Raw genomic sequence first — 18,014 nt, forward strand, 5'->3', positions numbered from 1 at the left:
GGTAAAATCGTTATTTTGGTTATAAAATAAAATAAAAACTCCCTTCTCACCCTCCGCGGGTGGGAACATCTGCACAGATATTTCTGTACACTATGCCGTTCCATGTACGCTTTCCCTGCCAGCATACAGCCTCCTTGCACAGTCTACATCTTGGGCTTGTCTGGTGTGGTAGATCTGAGCCTCTATTGCTCTGGTAGAGCAATAGAGGCAATAGAGGCAATAGAGGCAATATATATATATATATATATATATATATATATATATATATATATATATATATATATATATATATATATATATATATATATATATATATATATGTCACCAGTTCTTGACTTTATTTAGTTTAAATTTACATTGTTTGTTCTCAGTGTTTAATTTCTTATTTCTACAACTTGACATAATTACTCTTATATTCTTTTGTGTGAAGGTCAGGAAACCATTGCCTTTAGAAGTGAGGTGCAAAAGACAACAAAAAAAAGACACAGCTTTTGTGGACATTTATTGTATCTTTAATTTATTCAGCCAACCTTTTGAATTCAAAGGTGTTGTTGAATTTTTCTTTTGGATGACATGCAGTTTTTTTGTGCAGTCGATCCCCCCTCCGAGAGGCTGGATCTTAGCGGTATTTCTCAGACAGGGCCAAGGCCAGGTTCTGCAGGAACTTGTCAATGGAGACATGGACCTCAGGGGTGAAGTCAGCAGGGTAGTACATGGCCAGCACCAGGATGATGTTGTGAGCGAGGATCTATTGCATGAGAAACAAACAACGCGTTAAAGGGGGCATGTTACGATTGTCCGTGAAGCTTTTTAAATGTTGACGTTGCTTTAACTTTTAACTTAACAACTTTTACCCACCCTGAAGTTAGCAGGGTCCACTCTGAGCTTGAAGGCATGCAGCTCGCTGAGCTTGGACAGGGCACCTTGCAGGTCATCGATCTTTCCAATGGCGTCCCCAATAGCTCCCATGATGGTGGCACCATGCTTCTTCACCTGTGCAGACTCTGGGCTCAGATCAGACCAGTGTGAAAAGTAGGTCTTGGTTTGCGGGTATGAGGTCAGCATCCTAGAAAATACACATGAGATTAAGTTAATCCAGATTAAAGAATAAAACATTTAACCATTCATGGTTGAAAAATTTAACAAAAATGACAATAAGAGAGAAAACCCACCTGCCGAGGGCCTCGCCTCCGATCTCGGCAGTTTTAGGGGCCACTTTGTCCCAGAAAGCCTTCACCACAGTCTTGTCCTTTCCAGAGAGACTCATTTCTGCCTTTTTAGTTTCCAAGTTGAAAGAAAAGAAACTCTGCTATGAAATTGCTGGTAGTGGCGACTTATAACTGTCTTTGTTTTATATCAAGCCAGAATGCACCACGCCCTCTATCAAATGTAGACCCCTCCTCTTTGGCAGAAATTACCAGAAGTTTCTATAATTCTTGAGATAAAAGATAACCACTCCCTGTCTTTGACCAAATGTCTGTCAATATTTTATTTCATTTAAAAAAAAGTGTATTTTGAATTTTAATTTTTCAAATTCACATCCAAGAAAAAATACAAGTCCACATAGATGAAATGTTGCATATTACGAGGACAATTCCAATAGATAATTTGAAGGTATTCCAAAGACATTTAGAGAAGCAATTGAAGAAACATAAGACAGACATAACTGCATTTAATGAATTGGTTTCATTCATTAGAGAAAAAAAGAAACATCTATTCTAGAGACTTTGCAATTTTTTATCTAGATTTCAGGTACCAGCATTCCTTTCTAGCTGCTCTTCTTTTATCTACACAACGATAAAAAAAATATATGTTTGGAGAGAAAGTGAATGTGACAGCTTTCAGGCCCTTTGTGGGAACAGTTTCTGAGTTTTTGTCAACGACCCGTCTACTTGTCTTTTGTCAGATTTAGTAGAAACACAATTCAGTTAAATTCCAAAATCAGTGATGGGTTGATTAAAGAAATGCAAGGAAGAATATGGCCTACATCAGTCATTTCTGTCCAGTAATAGAAATAATGGTAGCACTTTATTTGAAGGGGTGTGCAAAAGACTGACGTAACACCTGTCATGAACATGAAGAAGTCTTTATGAACGTCTATGACTGTTGTCATGAAGTGTCATTCGGTAAATAATGACACTTTTAATGCAAAGTTGCTCTAAAAGTTGCATTAAAAGTCCATTAAAAGTGCCAACTTTGCGTGATTTTGTAAATAATGACAATTTAATGCAAAGTTGGCACTTTTAATGGACTTTTAATGCAACTTTTAGAGCAACTTTGCATTAAAAGTGTCATTATTTACCAACTGACACTTCATGACAACTGTCATAGACATTAATAAAGACTCCTTCATGTTCATGACAGGTGTTATGTCATGTTTATGACAGTGTCATGTCAGTCTTATGCACACCACTTCAAATAAAATGTTACCGAAATAACTTATATGTATGTGTATGAAAAGAGGGTTCAGAGCCTCATACAGCTGAAAGATATACCTTGACAGGTTACTTTTACCTTTTGACATTAAGGGTTCTACAGTTTATTGGGAGCGGTAAGTTATTTACTCAGTGACATCCCTACAAGTGTTAGAAACGCTATTGCTGATTAATATGGCTTCTCTAAAAGTGCATGGTTTGATATAAATGGGTGCGGTCATCTGAATTAAATGATAACCAACCCATCAAAACTACTGAACCCTCAGAGCGGCGGTGAAGAGACCATCTTATCGCTTTCACTGGAGCAAGTTGTTTCATTGATAAACTTTTGATGTCTCATTCGTTCTGCTCTGTACATCGATGATGAGGAAAGCATGCTATTTGTTATTAGCATTTCTTTTTCCATGTATCCACCGACATAATTTCCAAAATATTTTATAGTTAGAATTACCCAGACCCTTTTCTCATATAGTTGCACTTAGGTTGTTTAAATAATCAAAACATACACAATGTCAAGCTTCTTAAGCTAAAATATTGTTCTGTATAGCTGTACAACATACATGCTATGGAATCTGTACTCTTCCATTAGATTTTGTTATTTTTCTTGTTTGGATGTTATTAAAAGAGCTGCAACACATAAAACAAAAAAAACAAAAAATTGCATAAAATATTACATATATAATTACCCATGATTATAAAAAGCATTTATGTTTATTTTCTTCTTATCAACCTTTTCTAGAAAGGCAGCTGATGATCATATCGAAATTGTTAAGGGTATAACCCAACATGGCACTCACTTTTGTCCAATCAGATGCCTCCTAAACAGAGAGGAGTGGCACTGGGAAATTAATAAAAAGCTGTAAGACTATCATCCTCAAAAGGGTTGTGTCCCGAGGCATTTAATTATTTTCTGTGGCATAAAGACAAATTTAGCTCATCACCATGGTCGAGTGGACAGATGCTGAGCGCCAGGCCATCACAACTCTGTGGGGACAAATTGACGTGGGTGAGATTGGACAACAAGCTCTGATCAGGTGACCCTTCATAAAATTTTCATTTATTTATCCATCTCCTTCTTCAGGTTTAACACGTTCTTGAAATCAGCTGGTAGCATGCCCAGGCCACTGAATTCAGTTTCACATGTTTTAATTCAGTATTAACCTTTAAAATTTGTCTCTCAAACCAGGCTTCTGGTTGTGTATCCCTGGACTCAGAGGCATTTTGGAGCCTTCGGAAACCTGTCCACCTATGCTGCCATTGTCGGAAATGCCAAAGTGGCTCAGCATGGAAAAACTGTGATGAGTGGACTGGAAACTGCAGTGAAGAACATGGACAACATCAAGAATGCCTATGCCAAGCTGAGCGTCATGCACTCTGAGAAGCTGCATGTGGATCCCGACAACTTCAGGGTACGGTTGTTGTAAACTCACTCGTCATTGAGTTTTTTATCAAAGCTCCTTTGGTGGAAAACAAGTTTTAATGTTTTTATCTAATCGGTAATAACATCCTTGCACTACTTTTTTTCATTTCAGACTCTTGCTGAATGCATCTCAGTGGTTGTGGCCGCCAAATTTGGCCCCACTGTCTTCACACCTGGTTTCCAGGAGGCCTGGCAGAAGTTCCTGGCTGTGGTGGTCTCCGCCCTGGGAAGACAATACCACTAAGCAAAAATAAAGCACGCAACAGTCTTTAACATGGAACAGTTTTTGTAAAGTTTCTAAAAAAGCACCATTTGCTGGTTGGAAGCTGTTGCAAACTCCAAATAAAATCTGAAAATCAAAGTTTATGGTTCTGTTCAATATTGCTTGTTTAAAGTAGCTTTCAATTTTACTTAACTGCTTTGCAGTCTGTTTATTTATTAAATATTTTTTTCAGTTGAAGTACATATGCAGATTCAATAGAAAATAATTATCTTTGGAAGTCCGCCCCAATTAATTGATTACACATTTTATGAAAGAAAATGAAGGAATATGCCTGTGCCACTCAAGTTACTTGCTAAAACACATATCAGTCTGAGAAAGTGCAATGGGTTAAATATATCTATATAATTTCTTCACATGATCAAGGAAATATATTTTATTCAATGATAATTTAAGATTTTTAGTAAATTGGGCTATGAAAACTACAGAACATAGACTTGATCGTTTGATGTAAAAGGGCGTGGCAAACTGAAATTAATGATAATCCTCCAAACATATTGCAGGTCAACATGAGTGCTAACACAAAACAAAGCATTACACACGTCACATAAAAAATATCAAAATGTCAAAGTACATTTTCAAAATAGTATATGGCTCTTGACCTATTTTGCACATACAGTATAATTAATCGTTCCGTTTAAGTAATGATTTTCTAGATAGTCTTTATTCATCGACAATTTCTTCTTGTTGGAAAAGTTAGAAATAAACGCTATCTGGGAATAGCGCCATCTAGCGGAAACACTGATCCCGCCATTACCTAGTTATTAGTTTTTGTATTTGGGTATTATTTTAGTTCGCCGAGTAACTGAGTTGGGAATTTTGTCTCTCAAATATTGTTTTGTTGTTGTTGTTGTTTTGTTTTGTTTTGTTTGTATTGTTTTTTAAAGAATTTCGTCAGCAGACATAAGAAGTATGCTGCACCCTTAGAAGCAGGTTGGAACTTAAAACCGAGTTAATGTTTCCAGCCGGGCATTTCTCAAGGCAACACACAACAATGTCAACAACATCTTTAGAAGATTCTTGCGCAATTTTATGTAGGCTTCTAAGTTAATTGTAAAGTTTTCCCGTTATCGTTACCTTTATTTCTTTATTGCACACATTAACGGTGATAGGAGCTGTAGCTAAATCAAGCTAGCGGACACTTTTAGAATGCTAACATGATGCTAAGCCCGTCGGCCGAGTCACCAGATGACAGAAACTCCCTATACAGTCAGTCACAAAACAACAGACATAAAAGCGGGGATAAAACCAGTCCTATAAGCGTCATCCTGGTTAGTTCTGGGAGTAGAGGGAACAAACTTCTATTTCGGTATCCTTTTCAAAGAGCAGCTGATTGTCCGTCTTCTCTCTCAGGTAGGTTTCTGCATTGACATGAACTCAAACAATGACTGTCATGTTTATCGATTTGCAGCCGTACACTACTGATAGTGAATATGTCTTGTAGTTGAACCCACGACACTTCTGCTGTAAAGCAACAGTGCTTCAAACTGCACCACTGTGCAGTCTAGCTTGTCAAATGTTTAATTCAATTCAGATTCCACTGAATTGAATCTGTCAGATTGATGTGAGTCAATCTGACAGCTTCACTCATAGGCCAATAATCTCAAATACAAAAGGAAACCTGAACCTGAATGTTGTGATTTTCCAGACCTGGAAGATATTGATTTGTTGTGGTGTCTTAATAACATAAGACTGGTGCAGAATGAAACATCCCCACAAAATATAATAAACTAAAACAATGCAAAGAATAGAACCTCAAAATTCCCCAAGATAAAATCATACAGACAATGAAAAAAGATGATTATGCAAGTTATTGAGTCATGAGGTGTGTGTAGGTTTTTCTGACAGGGCAGCATCCTGATACAATCACACTGTTATTTTATTGAGCCATCTTGAGTTGTAAGTGTTGCTAAAAATCTTTATTTACATTTTTTGACACATTTATAGCAATAGTCTGGGATTTAGTAAACTATTTGTAAAGCTTATTTGACAGATTTTTAGACTGTTAATGCTACATTAGTTAAGTAATTGTTCTGCAATTATCTTTTAGCTTATAAAAAGGAAAAAAAAAAGTTTTTTTTGTTGTTGTTGTTTTTTACTTGTATACTTTAATCTGTCTTTAGCAAAACAGCGTAATCCATATGCACTGAACACCACTGGGGATGTTCTGGAAGATCCGGATGGTGATTCAAGGTGAATAGTTTTTTCTACATTTTCTTCAAAAAAAAAAAATAAAAATACTAGTAAATGAACATTCTGTGCATGTTTATCTGAAAATGTAATGTTGAAAATGTAATTTCATCACTTCATGAGTCTAAATGTTACATTTTCAGCTGTTGTTTGACTGTGCCTGCTAGTCACAGGACCTAACCCATAAATCTTTATAGTGTCTGTTTTATTCATTTTTATTGTGCTGTCACTTTACAGATGGTGATATCAGCTTGTCATTTTTGTTGGTTTGAACACCTTAATAAATATTGAACAGCTCAGTCTGTGGAGATATAGTTGTAAACTACAGGCATAACTGTCCATGTAACTTATTTTCTAGTAGATAACTAATATCTGTACCTGAGACTATTTCAAGAGATAATAGATAATTAGATAAAAAAAACCAGAAACCCTTTAATGAGCAGGAAGATGAATATCTTCATTTCTGTCCTTCAGTTTAAAACTGAACAATATATTTAATCGTAGTTGACATTTAAGTGTCAGTGTGTACAATTTCACAATTGAACAGGATTGGCTAGGTACACTATTTGATTTGCTGCTATATTTCAAGTGCAAGGCATTCAGACTCTGCATGCCGATAATGTATTTGGACATTTGGGGGGGGGGGATACTTCACTGCTATTGATGCCCTAAAACAATGGAGATTTTATGGATCACAGATGGGCATAACATGATGATGGAAAAGAGTGAAGATGAGTGAGAAACATATTTATGTGGAAAAAAAAAATTCAACAGCAACTGCAATAGCATAAATTTGATTATCATTTGATATTGTAAATTCACCATATCAAGTGCAATGTCCACTACTAGCATACCTATTTCTCTGTATGCGAGATGTACTTAACTCAACCTGCAGAGCAGCATGTTTACATCACTGTGTCACATGTTTTTTGGGGTTGTTTTAATGTCCATTTTCTGCATTTAGCCCAACTGTGTGTTGCATCTTTCCTTTTGTTTGCTTTTTTTTTTTGTTCTTCTTTTTTGGGGGCCCAAATCCCATTTCAGGGAGCAATGTCCTCTAACTGACGAACAGTTGGTAGCAGGGTAAGACCGAAACATTCTGAACCACCTCTCCTTCCCCTAGATCACCTCCCCCCCCTGTCCTTTTATTTCACCCCATCTTTCCTGTTTTTGTGCCCTGTATCAATCTCCAATCCCGATCTCTGTGCCGTTCCTTTTTAATGATGTACAGAAGATGAATCATGCTTGCACTAAAATCATCGGTCTAAATGTACGCTGATAATTCACAGCATGTAGACTTAGCAAATAAGGATGAAATTCAAATCAGTTACAGCAGTTTGAATAATATCTTTCATTGCTTTTTAAAATGATGGTGCTGATAATATGGAAAAGGTCCATATTGTGTTTAATTTTTTTTTTTTTTTCTGAAAGTTAACACCTTAATTTGTATCCCCTTTGACTGCAGCATGAGTTACATCAGTCAAACCAGCATGAGTTTGTCACATTTCTCATTCATGTATCATTCACTATTTTCTGCTGGTAAACCTCTTCTTTTCCTTACCTCACAGTAGCCAAATTAGATTTTATTATTATTATAATTATTGAATTATTTTAAGTCAAATCCATCCTATAAACAGGAATAAGAGGATTATAGCCAGATAATCTGAGCTTTTTTCACTCGTCTCGGCTGCTCCCAGTTTGCGAGGTTTTTCACTGAGTTTGTTTCTCCTTCCTCGAGGTTTTCTGATAGCATCCTGGCCACCATCCTGGCCACCAAGAACGATATGTGTGGAAAGAAGTTTGAACTCAAGATAGACAATGTTCGATTTGTGGGTCACCCGACTCTTCTGCAGCATTCTCCCCTCATCCAGGTAGGAAACAATAGTCGGTGAAGCAAAGAATCAAGGTTTTCACACTTTAATTGAGAAAACTGAATTAGGGTTTTCTCAATTAAACAAAACTATAATTGAGAAAATTAAGGTTTTCTTGGTTTTAACCGTCTTCATTACCACTATTAGCATTTAATTTATGTGCTAATTTCAAGGTCTACGTTTCACAGAGCTTTTGTCTAAACATCTCCTTTCTGCCTTCAGCTGCATCTCTAATAAGCCATTCTTGTCTAAATACGATTTTATCGTTTTCAGGACATGTTTGTATTGATTTTTGTTTTTTTTCTGACAAAAATGATGATCTGGCATTGGTAACATTTCAGGAGTTACATTTTACATTTTTAGTTCCAAGTCTGTTTATAGCTACTTACAGCTTAAAAATCTAAGCACAACTCTCCGCCACTGCAGTTTAAAACAGCTTACTGGTTAAAAACAGTTTATTTTTCATTTAAAATGTTACCAGAAAATGCATGTTTCTGTGATACATTGACATTAAAGTGAAGAAGGTCAGCTTTCAATATGTCAATATTTGTACAAAATGCTGAATATAAATGGTCACGCAGGCCTACTAATGAAATCTTACTACATTTGGATAAATTCACAGCTTCTGCTCTCTCTAATGCATCCTTTGACCCCTCAGTGCTTGTAATTACTGTAATTATTGTTGTCTTAAGTATACTCTTCCTAGATTAAATCCACTGTGATTTTCACTCGTTATTTAGTAGCTCCATGCTTTTTAGGGTAAATTTAGTGACCTCACATGGCGCAACATTTCCATAAGAAATACTAATAAACAAAACAAAACTGAAGAAAATCTAAGTCAGTTTTTTTTTTCATATTTCTTTCTGTCATAGCTGCAAAATTGCTTCCTTTGCTTTCTCCAGTACTTGACCATAAGACATGTGTTAGTTGAAGCAGAGTTGAAAGTTCTGCTTCAGCTCTCATACCACAGTGTGGTTTGTTTTCTAATGCCCAGAGATCAGAGATCATCTCCCCCTACTGTATTTTTCTGAACAGCCTGTGTTGTTGAGATCTTTACTGTTTTACTGGCAATGATGACGAGGCAAAAGAAAACTGAGCAGCACAAAGCTCTCCTATATGCAGAAAAGATCATGATTTCTCTGTGTTTGATACATTTGGAGCTCTCAATAGCGTTTTGTAGACTTTGGCATCTGGAAACAACTGGAGGAGCTTTCGATGCACTTTAATGTGATGAAATAATCCCTTGAATTGAACTAGGGTTTTAGTTCAATTTTTATTTTTAACATCTGATGCGGGCTTTTTTTTCAATTGTCTTTTGTTAACAGAAAGAAAATGTTTTCACTATTTTAAAAAATCCGGCAATTTTTTTCACAAATGTTTCTGTTTTGTCTATACCCGTCTTTGTATATTTGCAATCTGGGTTTCTACGTATTCTTCTTCGTTTGAAAATAAATTTAAAAAAAATTTGATATCATAGCATCTTTTTCTATTTTATGTTATTTTTGTCTTTTTTGTGACGTTATTCAGTAAATGTAAACATAAATTTGGTTAAAGAAAATTTTATTTATTTGTAATAATGAAATACTTAAAAGTTGCTCTTGTTTGCTTAGTTTAAAAATTTTAGTTAAATTTTAACAAAAAAAATAGATGAATTTTTTGGGGGGAAAAGCTTAATTTTATGGACTTTCTAGAGACATGGCTTTTTGTCATTTCAGGTTTCCAAAACAGATCCCTCGCCTAAGAGAGAAATGCCTACGATGATCTTGTTTAACGTTGTTTTTGCCCTAAGGGTAAGGAAATCTTTAGTAAAATATTTCGAGATGAAAAATATTGTGTTGAAAATTGAAAATAATAATATGGCTTTTCATGTTCTTATTTTTATCAAGTCTTTTTAAAAATATTTTAGCTGACTGTGGGTGGGACGTTTAAAGTTAGTTTTCTGTTAATCGCGGTATTCCTTGAACGGGAGGGGTTGTGTGTGTTTGATAACGCTCAGTTATCAGTGACAGCATGAGAACTCTGGGAGGAGAGGGCGGTTTGTTCTGCTTAATCATGCTGCTCAGCAAGGCCCAGCCCGGTTCCTGCCCATGCTGAGTCATGATTCTCTGCAAGTCCCGGGAAGGCTCAGAAGAGGCGAAAAGTTGCTCTGTCATGCTTTTCCATACTATCTGCTCTGCAGCTTACTTTACTGTGCTGTAAACACACTTAAAAAAGAAGCAGAAGTACTTTATAATTCTAGAAATGCTTTTTAAAAAAAAATTTTTTAAATGTGTATTGCTTTTCTACTTTCAGTGGCCTTTCAGTCTGAAAATGTTTTCCAGTCACATAAGCAACACAAAAGAGAAATTGGATGTAATTAGTTAAAACTTCAAACATAAAAATGACATGTTCTGCTTGTCCGTTTGCATCTCCAGGCAAACGCCGATCCGTCAGTGATCAGCTGCATGCACAACCTGTCTCGGCGCATCGCCATAGCCCTTCAGCATGAGGAGCGCCGCTGCCAGTACCTGACCAGAGAAGCCAAGCTGATGCTTTCCTTGCAAGACGAGATCACCACCACGACGGAGAGTGAGATATTCTCTCACTATTCACACCTTCTCTAAAGCTTTGACTCAATCAAACTTTCCAATTTTGAATTATAATTATGTTCTTTTTTTAGTTTTTATTCCATGTCTCATTGTTTTGTCTCATGTCTATGTTTCCTCTCTGCTGATGTTAGCAGACGGAACCCCGCAGTCTCCATTTAGACAAATTCTTCCAAAATGTAAGCTAGCCAGGGACTTAAAGGAGGCCTACGACAGGTGGGAAGCTAAATAATTTCATCTGCTTTGTTGCTTTTCTCAAAGTGTTGAGCAAATCCACTTTGTCATCAAGTTAATTATAATATTCATGATTTTTCAGCCTCTGTACAACAGGTGTGGTACGACTACATATCAACAACTGGCTGGAGGTCAGCTTCTGCTTGCCTCATAAGATCCACAGGGTCGGTGGGAACTACATCCCCCCAGAGGCATTAGAGCGCAGTCTGAAGGCCATCAGGTAAATTTAATATTTTATACACCCTGTTCTGTATTAGAAACGATATTTAATGTTACTATCAGTGTGCACGAACAGACTTAATTTGTTATAAATTACACAGGAAAATTGCTCTGTGTCAAATAAAGTTGAAAATTCTTTTAGTGCTTTAATTACTACACATTTCAAAAATATTTTTTTAAGTTTTTATGAGAAGTTAGTCTTTTTCAGGTGTAGTTGATTTGTGCGCCCCACTTTTTTTTAAGCTCCATCAATTCATTGAAATATATTCTGTGGGCCACACTGCCACCTATAGGCAGCTTTAAAAAAAGGCTGTTGTTTTGAATAACCTCTCATTTTAATGCCTTTTTAAAGTAAAATAGGAATAAAATACAAAGTGAAGATTTTGTAGAGAGTTTTGAAAAGTAATTTGGTTTTTTATGACCCTGTAGGCCCTATCATGCCCTGTTGTTGTTAGAAAGTGAGAAGGCGCTGTTGGATCAACTTCCTCTGGACTGTTCGCCTGCGATGGTGCGCCTGATAAAGATCTGCTCAGCGGTGAAAAACCTGCAGCAGCTCGCCCAGGACGCTGACCTGGCCTTACTTCAGGTGCACAGCATCGCTCTGATATCATGCTTTTTCAATTTAGGGACTACAATTCTTTTGCCATTTCTTATAATGTGCATTCGGTTGCACACATAGAGTGTATATACAGTAATAGAATTTTAAAAAGCAAAAACAAGTCACAACTGAAACTTTAAAGAAATACTTTGGGTTTAAAGAAGCTTCTTCACGTGGTTAGTGTGAGTTACCACTAAAATGCATTTCATAAAATAAATGCACCCAGTGTGTGTTGTATATTTAGCTACTTACTGCCATCTAGTGGTGAATATGCAGAATGCAAAATATTCATGCAAACGTTTTTTTTCCTCTTTTTATATCACTTTTTCAGTGTTCAGGGTTTCTAATCAGACCTTGTAGTTTATCATTATTTTTACTGTTTTTTTCCCACTCAGATCTTCCAAATTGCTGCCCACTTGGTTTACTGGGGCAAGGCGATCATCATCTTTCCTCTTTGTGAGAATAACGTCTACATGCTGTCTCCTCATGCCAACATCTCTCTGTAAGTGTGTGAAATCTTCTCTTAAGACTTGATCAAACATATCAGAGCCAGACAGGGACTGTATTAAGTAGCAATGTTTGTTCTTCCTCCCTGACCAGATACTCCGCTTTGGCTAAGCAATTCGCTCAGCAGTTTTCTGGCCACGATCTGCCCTCCATGTTGGCCAAGTTCTCTCTACCGGTCTCACTGGCCGAATTCAGAAACCCCCTGGAAGCCCCTGCACAGGAGGTAGGATAATCGCTTAAATTGTAAAATACTGTTCATTGTGTATGGAAATTGATATATATGACATAGATGCAAACAAAGAATTGCTTTAAAAAAATAAATGGTTTAAAATTGTTTATTAATATTTTTGATTATTTACAGGGAAAATGGGCCAGGCATGATCTCTGAATTAAACTAAGCACCCCTCCCCTGAAGGCAGACTAATAAAACTAATAAATAGACATGACTTTAGTGACATGGGCTACTTGTTTGTTAGCTCATGATGTTTGTGTTATTTTTGACACTCTTCTGCTTGTTTTAGACTTGTTCCTTCCTGCCTCAACACACGTGATTGAAACTGATGAGTCATTTCGCGATTTTTAAACCTGTACTGTAACATTTTCCTCCACGAAACGCGCCCTCTGTTGGCCATTATGTAGATTGCAGGTCTACATAATGTATTGATCAGTATTGATCGTTTATTATGTGCAGATGATGGATAACTGATACAAAAAATATTTTACTGTTGGCATAATCAGTTTTCTACATAAAAATAAACACTTGAGAAATACATATCAATATATTTGCATAAATATTCTTCTAATGGAAGCAGCTTTATAGTTTTGATGCACATTTGAAGGCAAATGGTAAGTCAAATCAGAGGTCTTTAGGATTTTACTGTAAGTTAAGACTCTGCATTGTAATCACTAGAATACTTACTCATATAATTTTCTGAAGCACATTATCTGCGATCCACTGCACCGTTTATTCTAATTTCCTCAATAACTCAGTGTCTTGTTTTGCTCTGCTGCTTCTCTACAGGCCCAGCTCATCCAGATGGTGGTGTGGATGCTCCAGCGCCGCCTGCTCATCCAGCTGCACACTTATGTTTGCCTTTTAATACCACCCAGTGAAGATGAGCCTACACCCAAGGATGAAGAGCTTCCACTGGCCGCGCGGGTCGGAGGCCGCAGTCTCAGCACCCCGAGCGCTCTCAGTTTCGGTTCTCCAAGTAAGACCCGACCGTCAACATCACCGCTCCCTTCTCTGCTCTCACGGATAAATAAGAAGTCACTGACCACTTCCTTCATATTTGCAGCCAGCAGTGACGACATGACCCTAACCAGTCCCAGTATGGAGAATTCCAGCGCTGAGCTGCTGCCCGGCGGTGACTCTCCTCTGAATAAAAGGATGACAGAAACACTCCTGGCAAGCCTGTCGGAGCATGAGAGGCAGGTTATTCTGAACATCCCGGCCGCGCAAAATCCAGAGGATCTGCGGATGTTTGCCAGGTAATTAGGCTTTTTCTTTAAGTTTTTTTCTTTTTTTAATGTATAAGCATTTCATGTTTTTTAGCCACACTGCAAAAACACAAGTTCTTACTAAGTATGTTTGGTCTAGGTTCTAGTGCAAATATTTTAGTATACTTGAAATAAGACAAAAGTAACTTACAAATATTTTTTTCTGTAAGAAATATGAGCTTATCTTAGGTCAATAATTCCTTAATATGGATGTGAAAGTAGTAGTTCTACGGGCAGACTATTTCACTTCACTTAAGTGCCAGTACTGGTACTTTATTTAATGAAGGTTCAGAAATTATTTACTTAAAACAAGCTCTTGTATTTTGCTGAAAAATTACTTGTAAGTTAGTTTTACCTTGCACTAGAAACTAGACCATATATAGTTGGTTAGATTTTGTGTTTTTGCAGTGTGGACCGTCTTTTACATAGTCACTGAAAATGCTTACTTTGCCTTAGTCCGTAATGTAAAGATTGTGTCTATTCAGATCTTGCACACCAGAGTTGTTGTCATTTAGTTGATAAAGATTCACGTTTGGGATAACTTCAACTGAGCATTTAAATTCTCATGATCAAAGTTAATGCTTTGTATCTTTTCGCAAGAGCCTACAAACTGCTGCTGACTGAGAAAAAAGTTCCTGCTATTAAAATAATCTCATCGTGCGTCAAACTGCTTTTTAGGCTGCTGCACTATTTTCGGGGACATCACCACCTGGAAGAAATCATGTACAACGAGAACATGAGGCGATCGCAGCTCAAGACGCTGTTCGACAAGTTCCGCAGCGTCCTCATTGTGACGAACCACGAAGATCCTATTATTTCTATTTTTCAGTCTCCCATGGAGTAGACAGTGTGACTGCCCACCCACTGGTTCACCTGCAACGTGCTCAGGACCACGGAGGCTCTGCGGCTGACTGACGTGACGGCATTAGTGTGTGAGGAGTTACAAAATATAGAGTATATTTTTTACATTTGAGCCAAACCTTTGTTTACAGTATTAAATTATTTTATACATGCCAGACATGCCTTATGGGTTCACTGTGAAAAGTGGAAGCACTGGCGCGCTGGGAGACTGACACAATCGCCCGTGCCGGCTTGAGAAGTGCACACAGAGCACTGATCGTTCCAGGCCTCCAGCTACCTCACTTTAGACATCCCAAAGGTGGAGATGGAAAGACTGCAGAGTGAAAATAAAAGATGAAGAGTCTTAACAGCAAACAGCTCGTTTTTGCACAGGCTCAGGTTGGATGGGAAGGAGCTTTCAAAACATCTGTAAAAATCACTGAGAGGAACATTTCCCCTGAGTGAGTGCTTATTGGAAAACAGATGGAATTATATGAGACAGACTTTTTTTTTTTTAATAAACTCAGTCAGGTCTAATCTTTTACATTACTGTACAACTTTGCTTCAATAAACTGCATTTCAAAATAAACTTACAAACTGGGAAATAAAGTTTTATCATTTAAAAAATGAGATTGGAATGTTGTTAAATTGGTCCCAGAACTGCTAATAACTTTAAAGATGAGGTTCAGAAAAGTATTTTAATAAGTATGGGGGAGGAGGGGAGTATTTCCAGACTTTATTCCCTTTACCATTCTCTTAAAGTTTTATTTTTTCTCCTTCTAATGTATTATGTAGCATACCTCCACAAGACAAAATGGACAAGACTTTATTATTTCCAAGTTTAAAAAAGGGAACACATAGAAAAGCAGCTTAAAACACTCAAGTCTTTTTTTTTCCTCAGGTTGATTTTGTTCTTTTTTTGCACATTTCATGGATCTACACTGTTTCTTTTCCAGACAGAGACCGTCTCTCTGCTTCTTTGTTCACCACACTAACACAGGGATGCCCCCGCAGATAAAAGCGCCACGGTTTCTTAGCCCACTCCCCGTGGGACTCGATACCGACGCGCGGAGCTGAAACTATATCCTGGGGTTTTGGGGGACTTGTGTTTTGATCGTCCTCGAGCCACACCTCGGTGTCAGAAGCCAAGTCTCTCCGGTCAAAACAGCGAGGTATATTTAGAGCCTGGCACAGCTTCGAGGGCCCGTTGCAGAGCTCTTTGTCCTTCAGTTGCCAGGCTCCCTCTTTGCGTCGAGCCGCTCTCAGCTCCCTCATCGCAGGCTGGCCCTGCAGGGGCTCCAGAGAGCGCAGCAGCACGGCAGCACCCTCCCCTGAATAAACACAGCACACAATCTGCATCAGTCAGCAAGGCTCTGCTTTGTTTCCTTCCTTTGCTCTCTACTAACCAGTAACGAAGAGCAAAAACTGCTGACTTGCTTTAATGTTAGATAAATACAGAGTCGACCTAAACACAATGAAACGGAAAAAGGCTCTCTGAAACCTTTTTCACGTCATATTTGCATATGCAGACATTGCAAAATGTGGATAGGGCACGTTGTGCCATTGGTGGGTAGTGTCTGTAACTTCACTGGACACATTCATGCAGAGGTAGATCCCATAGATCGGATACACGTAGATTGTGCCGGGCTTCATGAACATGGCCGTGTTCCTCTCGGTGCGTTTGCCCCCTGCTGAGTGAGAGGCTTTGTCCTCCCCTCCGAGATATGCCTCAGTTTCCACTATTCTCCCACGAAGCTCGGAGCCATCTGCACGCCTGCGGACCAGCACCTGCACGGAAAAGTCTAATTTTATAATAGCAACTGAAATTTTATCTTTTAAAGCTAAAGAGTTAAAAAAAAAACACTGAACTGATCTGGTCGCATGACAAGATATATTCTAGCAAATGTCATAGATAACACTAATTATAAAATGCAGGCATAAAAGAAGAAGTTGTTTAGGAGGCTGTGTAAAAGTAAGTTGAAATATGTATCTTAAAATATTTCAGGATTGCTTTACACAACTTCCATAAAGTGGGGCTCCTTTCCAAGTATTTATTTCCCCTTGATGCACAAAGCTGCATAATGTATGTCTTGCACAACCCCTGATGTTTCAGCATGTTCACCTTCTGGGTGCCGCGCTTACATGCTTTCAGGTTCCACCTTACAATTAGGTTATAAATTGACACTAAGATAATTGAGTTTTGACGTTTGGTCTATGATTCATGCTTATCATCTTTGTCTATTTGTAATTATCAGGCCCGTTATGTTTGGTGCCTGAACTAGATGTTCTGCACCGTAGCTTTAATGTAATAGAACATTCTGTTCTCCCTGTTTTATAGAGCAAATCTGCCCCCACATTGTAAGGCAACCCGACCCACTCTGCTGTTTAGCTGTCAGGACAATTGGGCCTAGTGATGTTGTAGGTGAGGGTATTGCCGATAATAGATTAGAGAAGACGTTTATTTTTATTAGACAGTAATGAAATGTGGTTTTTACTTCCCATTTAGACGAATACTGCGGCTTCTAAAAATTGCTGAGCTACTTTAGAAAGACTGATGTAAAGACACACCTTAAATATGTAAATTTAAAGACAGATTTCAAGGGTACCTTGCCGAGGAATGCTTTAGCCAAACTGATGCAGGGCTGATTGAAAAAGTCCTGCCCCAGTCTGCGCTGAGGCTCGTTGTTGTTGAAATAATGGCTTCGCTCCGGCTCGAGACTTTGAACAGATTCACACAGAAGTGGTTGGCTCTTCAGCTTGGCAGGAGACGCTCCACAGTTCGGTTCAGTCTGGTTTCTACGCAACGGCAAGCCCGACTCTGTGTGTGCAGCAGTAGCCACTGCCAAGTCTTGGACCTTTCTTTTTCTTCCTGCCATCATCTTTGCTCATGTTACAGCGAGCTTTGAGTTTACATGTCTCTACGACACGTTTGTTTGCACACTCAATGTCTTTACGTATTTCAAAACATTAATTTTACCACCGGTTGTCATGAAGGCTACATTTGCTGTGACGTTCAGGAAGTAAATATGTGTCTCTTAAAGGGACCGCTCACGAATTTAGGTCAACATCTGATGGAAATTGCAGCTCTTTTTTGGAATCTGAATCATTTCGCTGGGTTTGGGTTAAAACACAGCCAATAGGTTAAAAACTATTGAGCTAGCCTTTTTTTTTTTAATGGTTGGAAAAAATGTCAATAAGTACATACAGTTTTACTATTAATCAAAGCGTGTCTTTTCATACTTCACTGCATACCACAACATATGTATTAAAAAAGGCAAAGTTAAAGCACAAAAAGGCTAAGTACATGTCTGTGCAGTCCTCTTTTAAAGTTCTGT

At 37.9% G+C, this 18,014-nt stretch overlaps 4 protein-coding genes across 7 annotated transcripts; 2 read left to right on the top strand and 2 right to left on the bottom strand.

Moving 5' to 3' along the window:
• Positions 1–485: 485 nt before the first annotated feature.
• On the bottom strand, positions 486–1,323 carry LOC106958392 (hemoglobin subunit alpha-A). The gene is made up of 3 exons (XM_015050267.1): positions 1,173–1,323; positions 859–1,066; positions 486–748 (listed from the first exon to the last, which is right to left on the bottom strand). The coding sequence occupies exons 1-3, from the start codon at positions 1,265–1,267 to the stop codon at positions 620–622; spliced, it is 432 nt and encodes a 143-aa protein (XP_014905753.1). The 5' UTR covers positions 1,268–1,323; the 3' UTR covers positions 486–619.
• Positions 1,324–3,296: 1,973 nt separating this feature from the next.
• On the top strand, positions 3,297–4,218 carry LOC106958391 (hemoglobin subunit beta-A-like). Its single transcript, XM_015050266.1, has 3 exons — positions 3,297–3,469; positions 3,622–3,844; positions 3,968–4,218. The coding sequence occupies exons 1-3, from the start codon at positions 3,378–3,380 to the stop codon at positions 4,097–4,099; spliced, it is 447 nt and encodes a 148-aa protein (XP_014905752.1). The 5' UTR covers positions 3,297–3,377; the 3' UTR covers positions 4,100–4,218.
• Positions 4,219–5,077: 859 nt separating this feature from the next.
• Positions 5,078–15,309, top strand: nprl3 (NPR3-like, GATOR1 complex subunit). Of its 4 annotated transcripts, XR_001427143.1 has the most exons (15): positions 5,078–5,488; positions 6,259–6,328; positions 7,370–7,408; positions 8,064–8,196; positions 9,912–9,986; positions 10,611–10,764; positions 10,916–10,997; positions 11,098–11,235; positions 11,664–11,820; positions 12,228–12,334; positions 12,433–12,562; positions 13,361–13,550; positions 13,638–13,830; positions 14,518–14,769; positions 14,857–15,309. XR_001427143.1 is itself a non-coding variant. In XM_015050262.1 (14 exons), the coding sequence occupies exons 1-14, from the start codon at positions 5,293–5,295 to the stop codon at positions 14,681–14,683; spliced, it is 1,830 nt and encodes a 609-aa protein (XP_014905748.1). In that variant the 5' UTR covers positions 5,078–5,292; the 3' UTR covers positions 14,684–15,309. The 4 variants fall into 4 exon arrangements, 3 of the variants coding, with proteins under 3 accessions (XP_014905748.1, XP_014905750.1, XP_014905749.1); XM_015050262.1 differs by having other exon boundaries at positions 14,518–15,309; XM_015050263.1 differs by having other exon boundaries at positions 5,079–5,488; positions 10,919–10,997; positions 14,518–15,309.
• Positions 15,310–15,428: 119 nt separating this feature from the next.
• mpg (N-methylpurine DNA glycosylase) lies at positions 15,429–17,703 on the bottom strand. Its single transcript, XM_015050265.1, has 3 exons — positions 17,286–17,703; positions 16,263–16,467; positions 15,429–16,010 (listed from the first exon to the last, which is right to left on the bottom strand). The coding sequence occupies exons 1-3, from the start codon at positions 17,556–17,558 to the stop codon at positions 15,616–15,618; spliced, it is 873 nt and encodes a 290-aa protein (XP_014905751.1). The 5' UTR covers positions 17,559–17,703; the 3' UTR covers positions 15,429–15,615.
• Positions 17,704–18,014: the final 311 nt, after the last annotated feature.

This window comes from Poecilia latipinna, unplaced genomic scaffold (genome assembly GCF_001443285.1).
Source record: "Poecilia latipinna isolate Pla-1442-1.1 unplaced genomic scaffold, P_latipinna-1.0 Scaffold981, whole genome shotgun sequence".
Taxonomy (NCBI): Eukaryota; Metazoa; Chordata; class Actinopteri; order Cyprinodontiformes; family Poeciliidae; genus Poecilia; species Poecilia latipinna.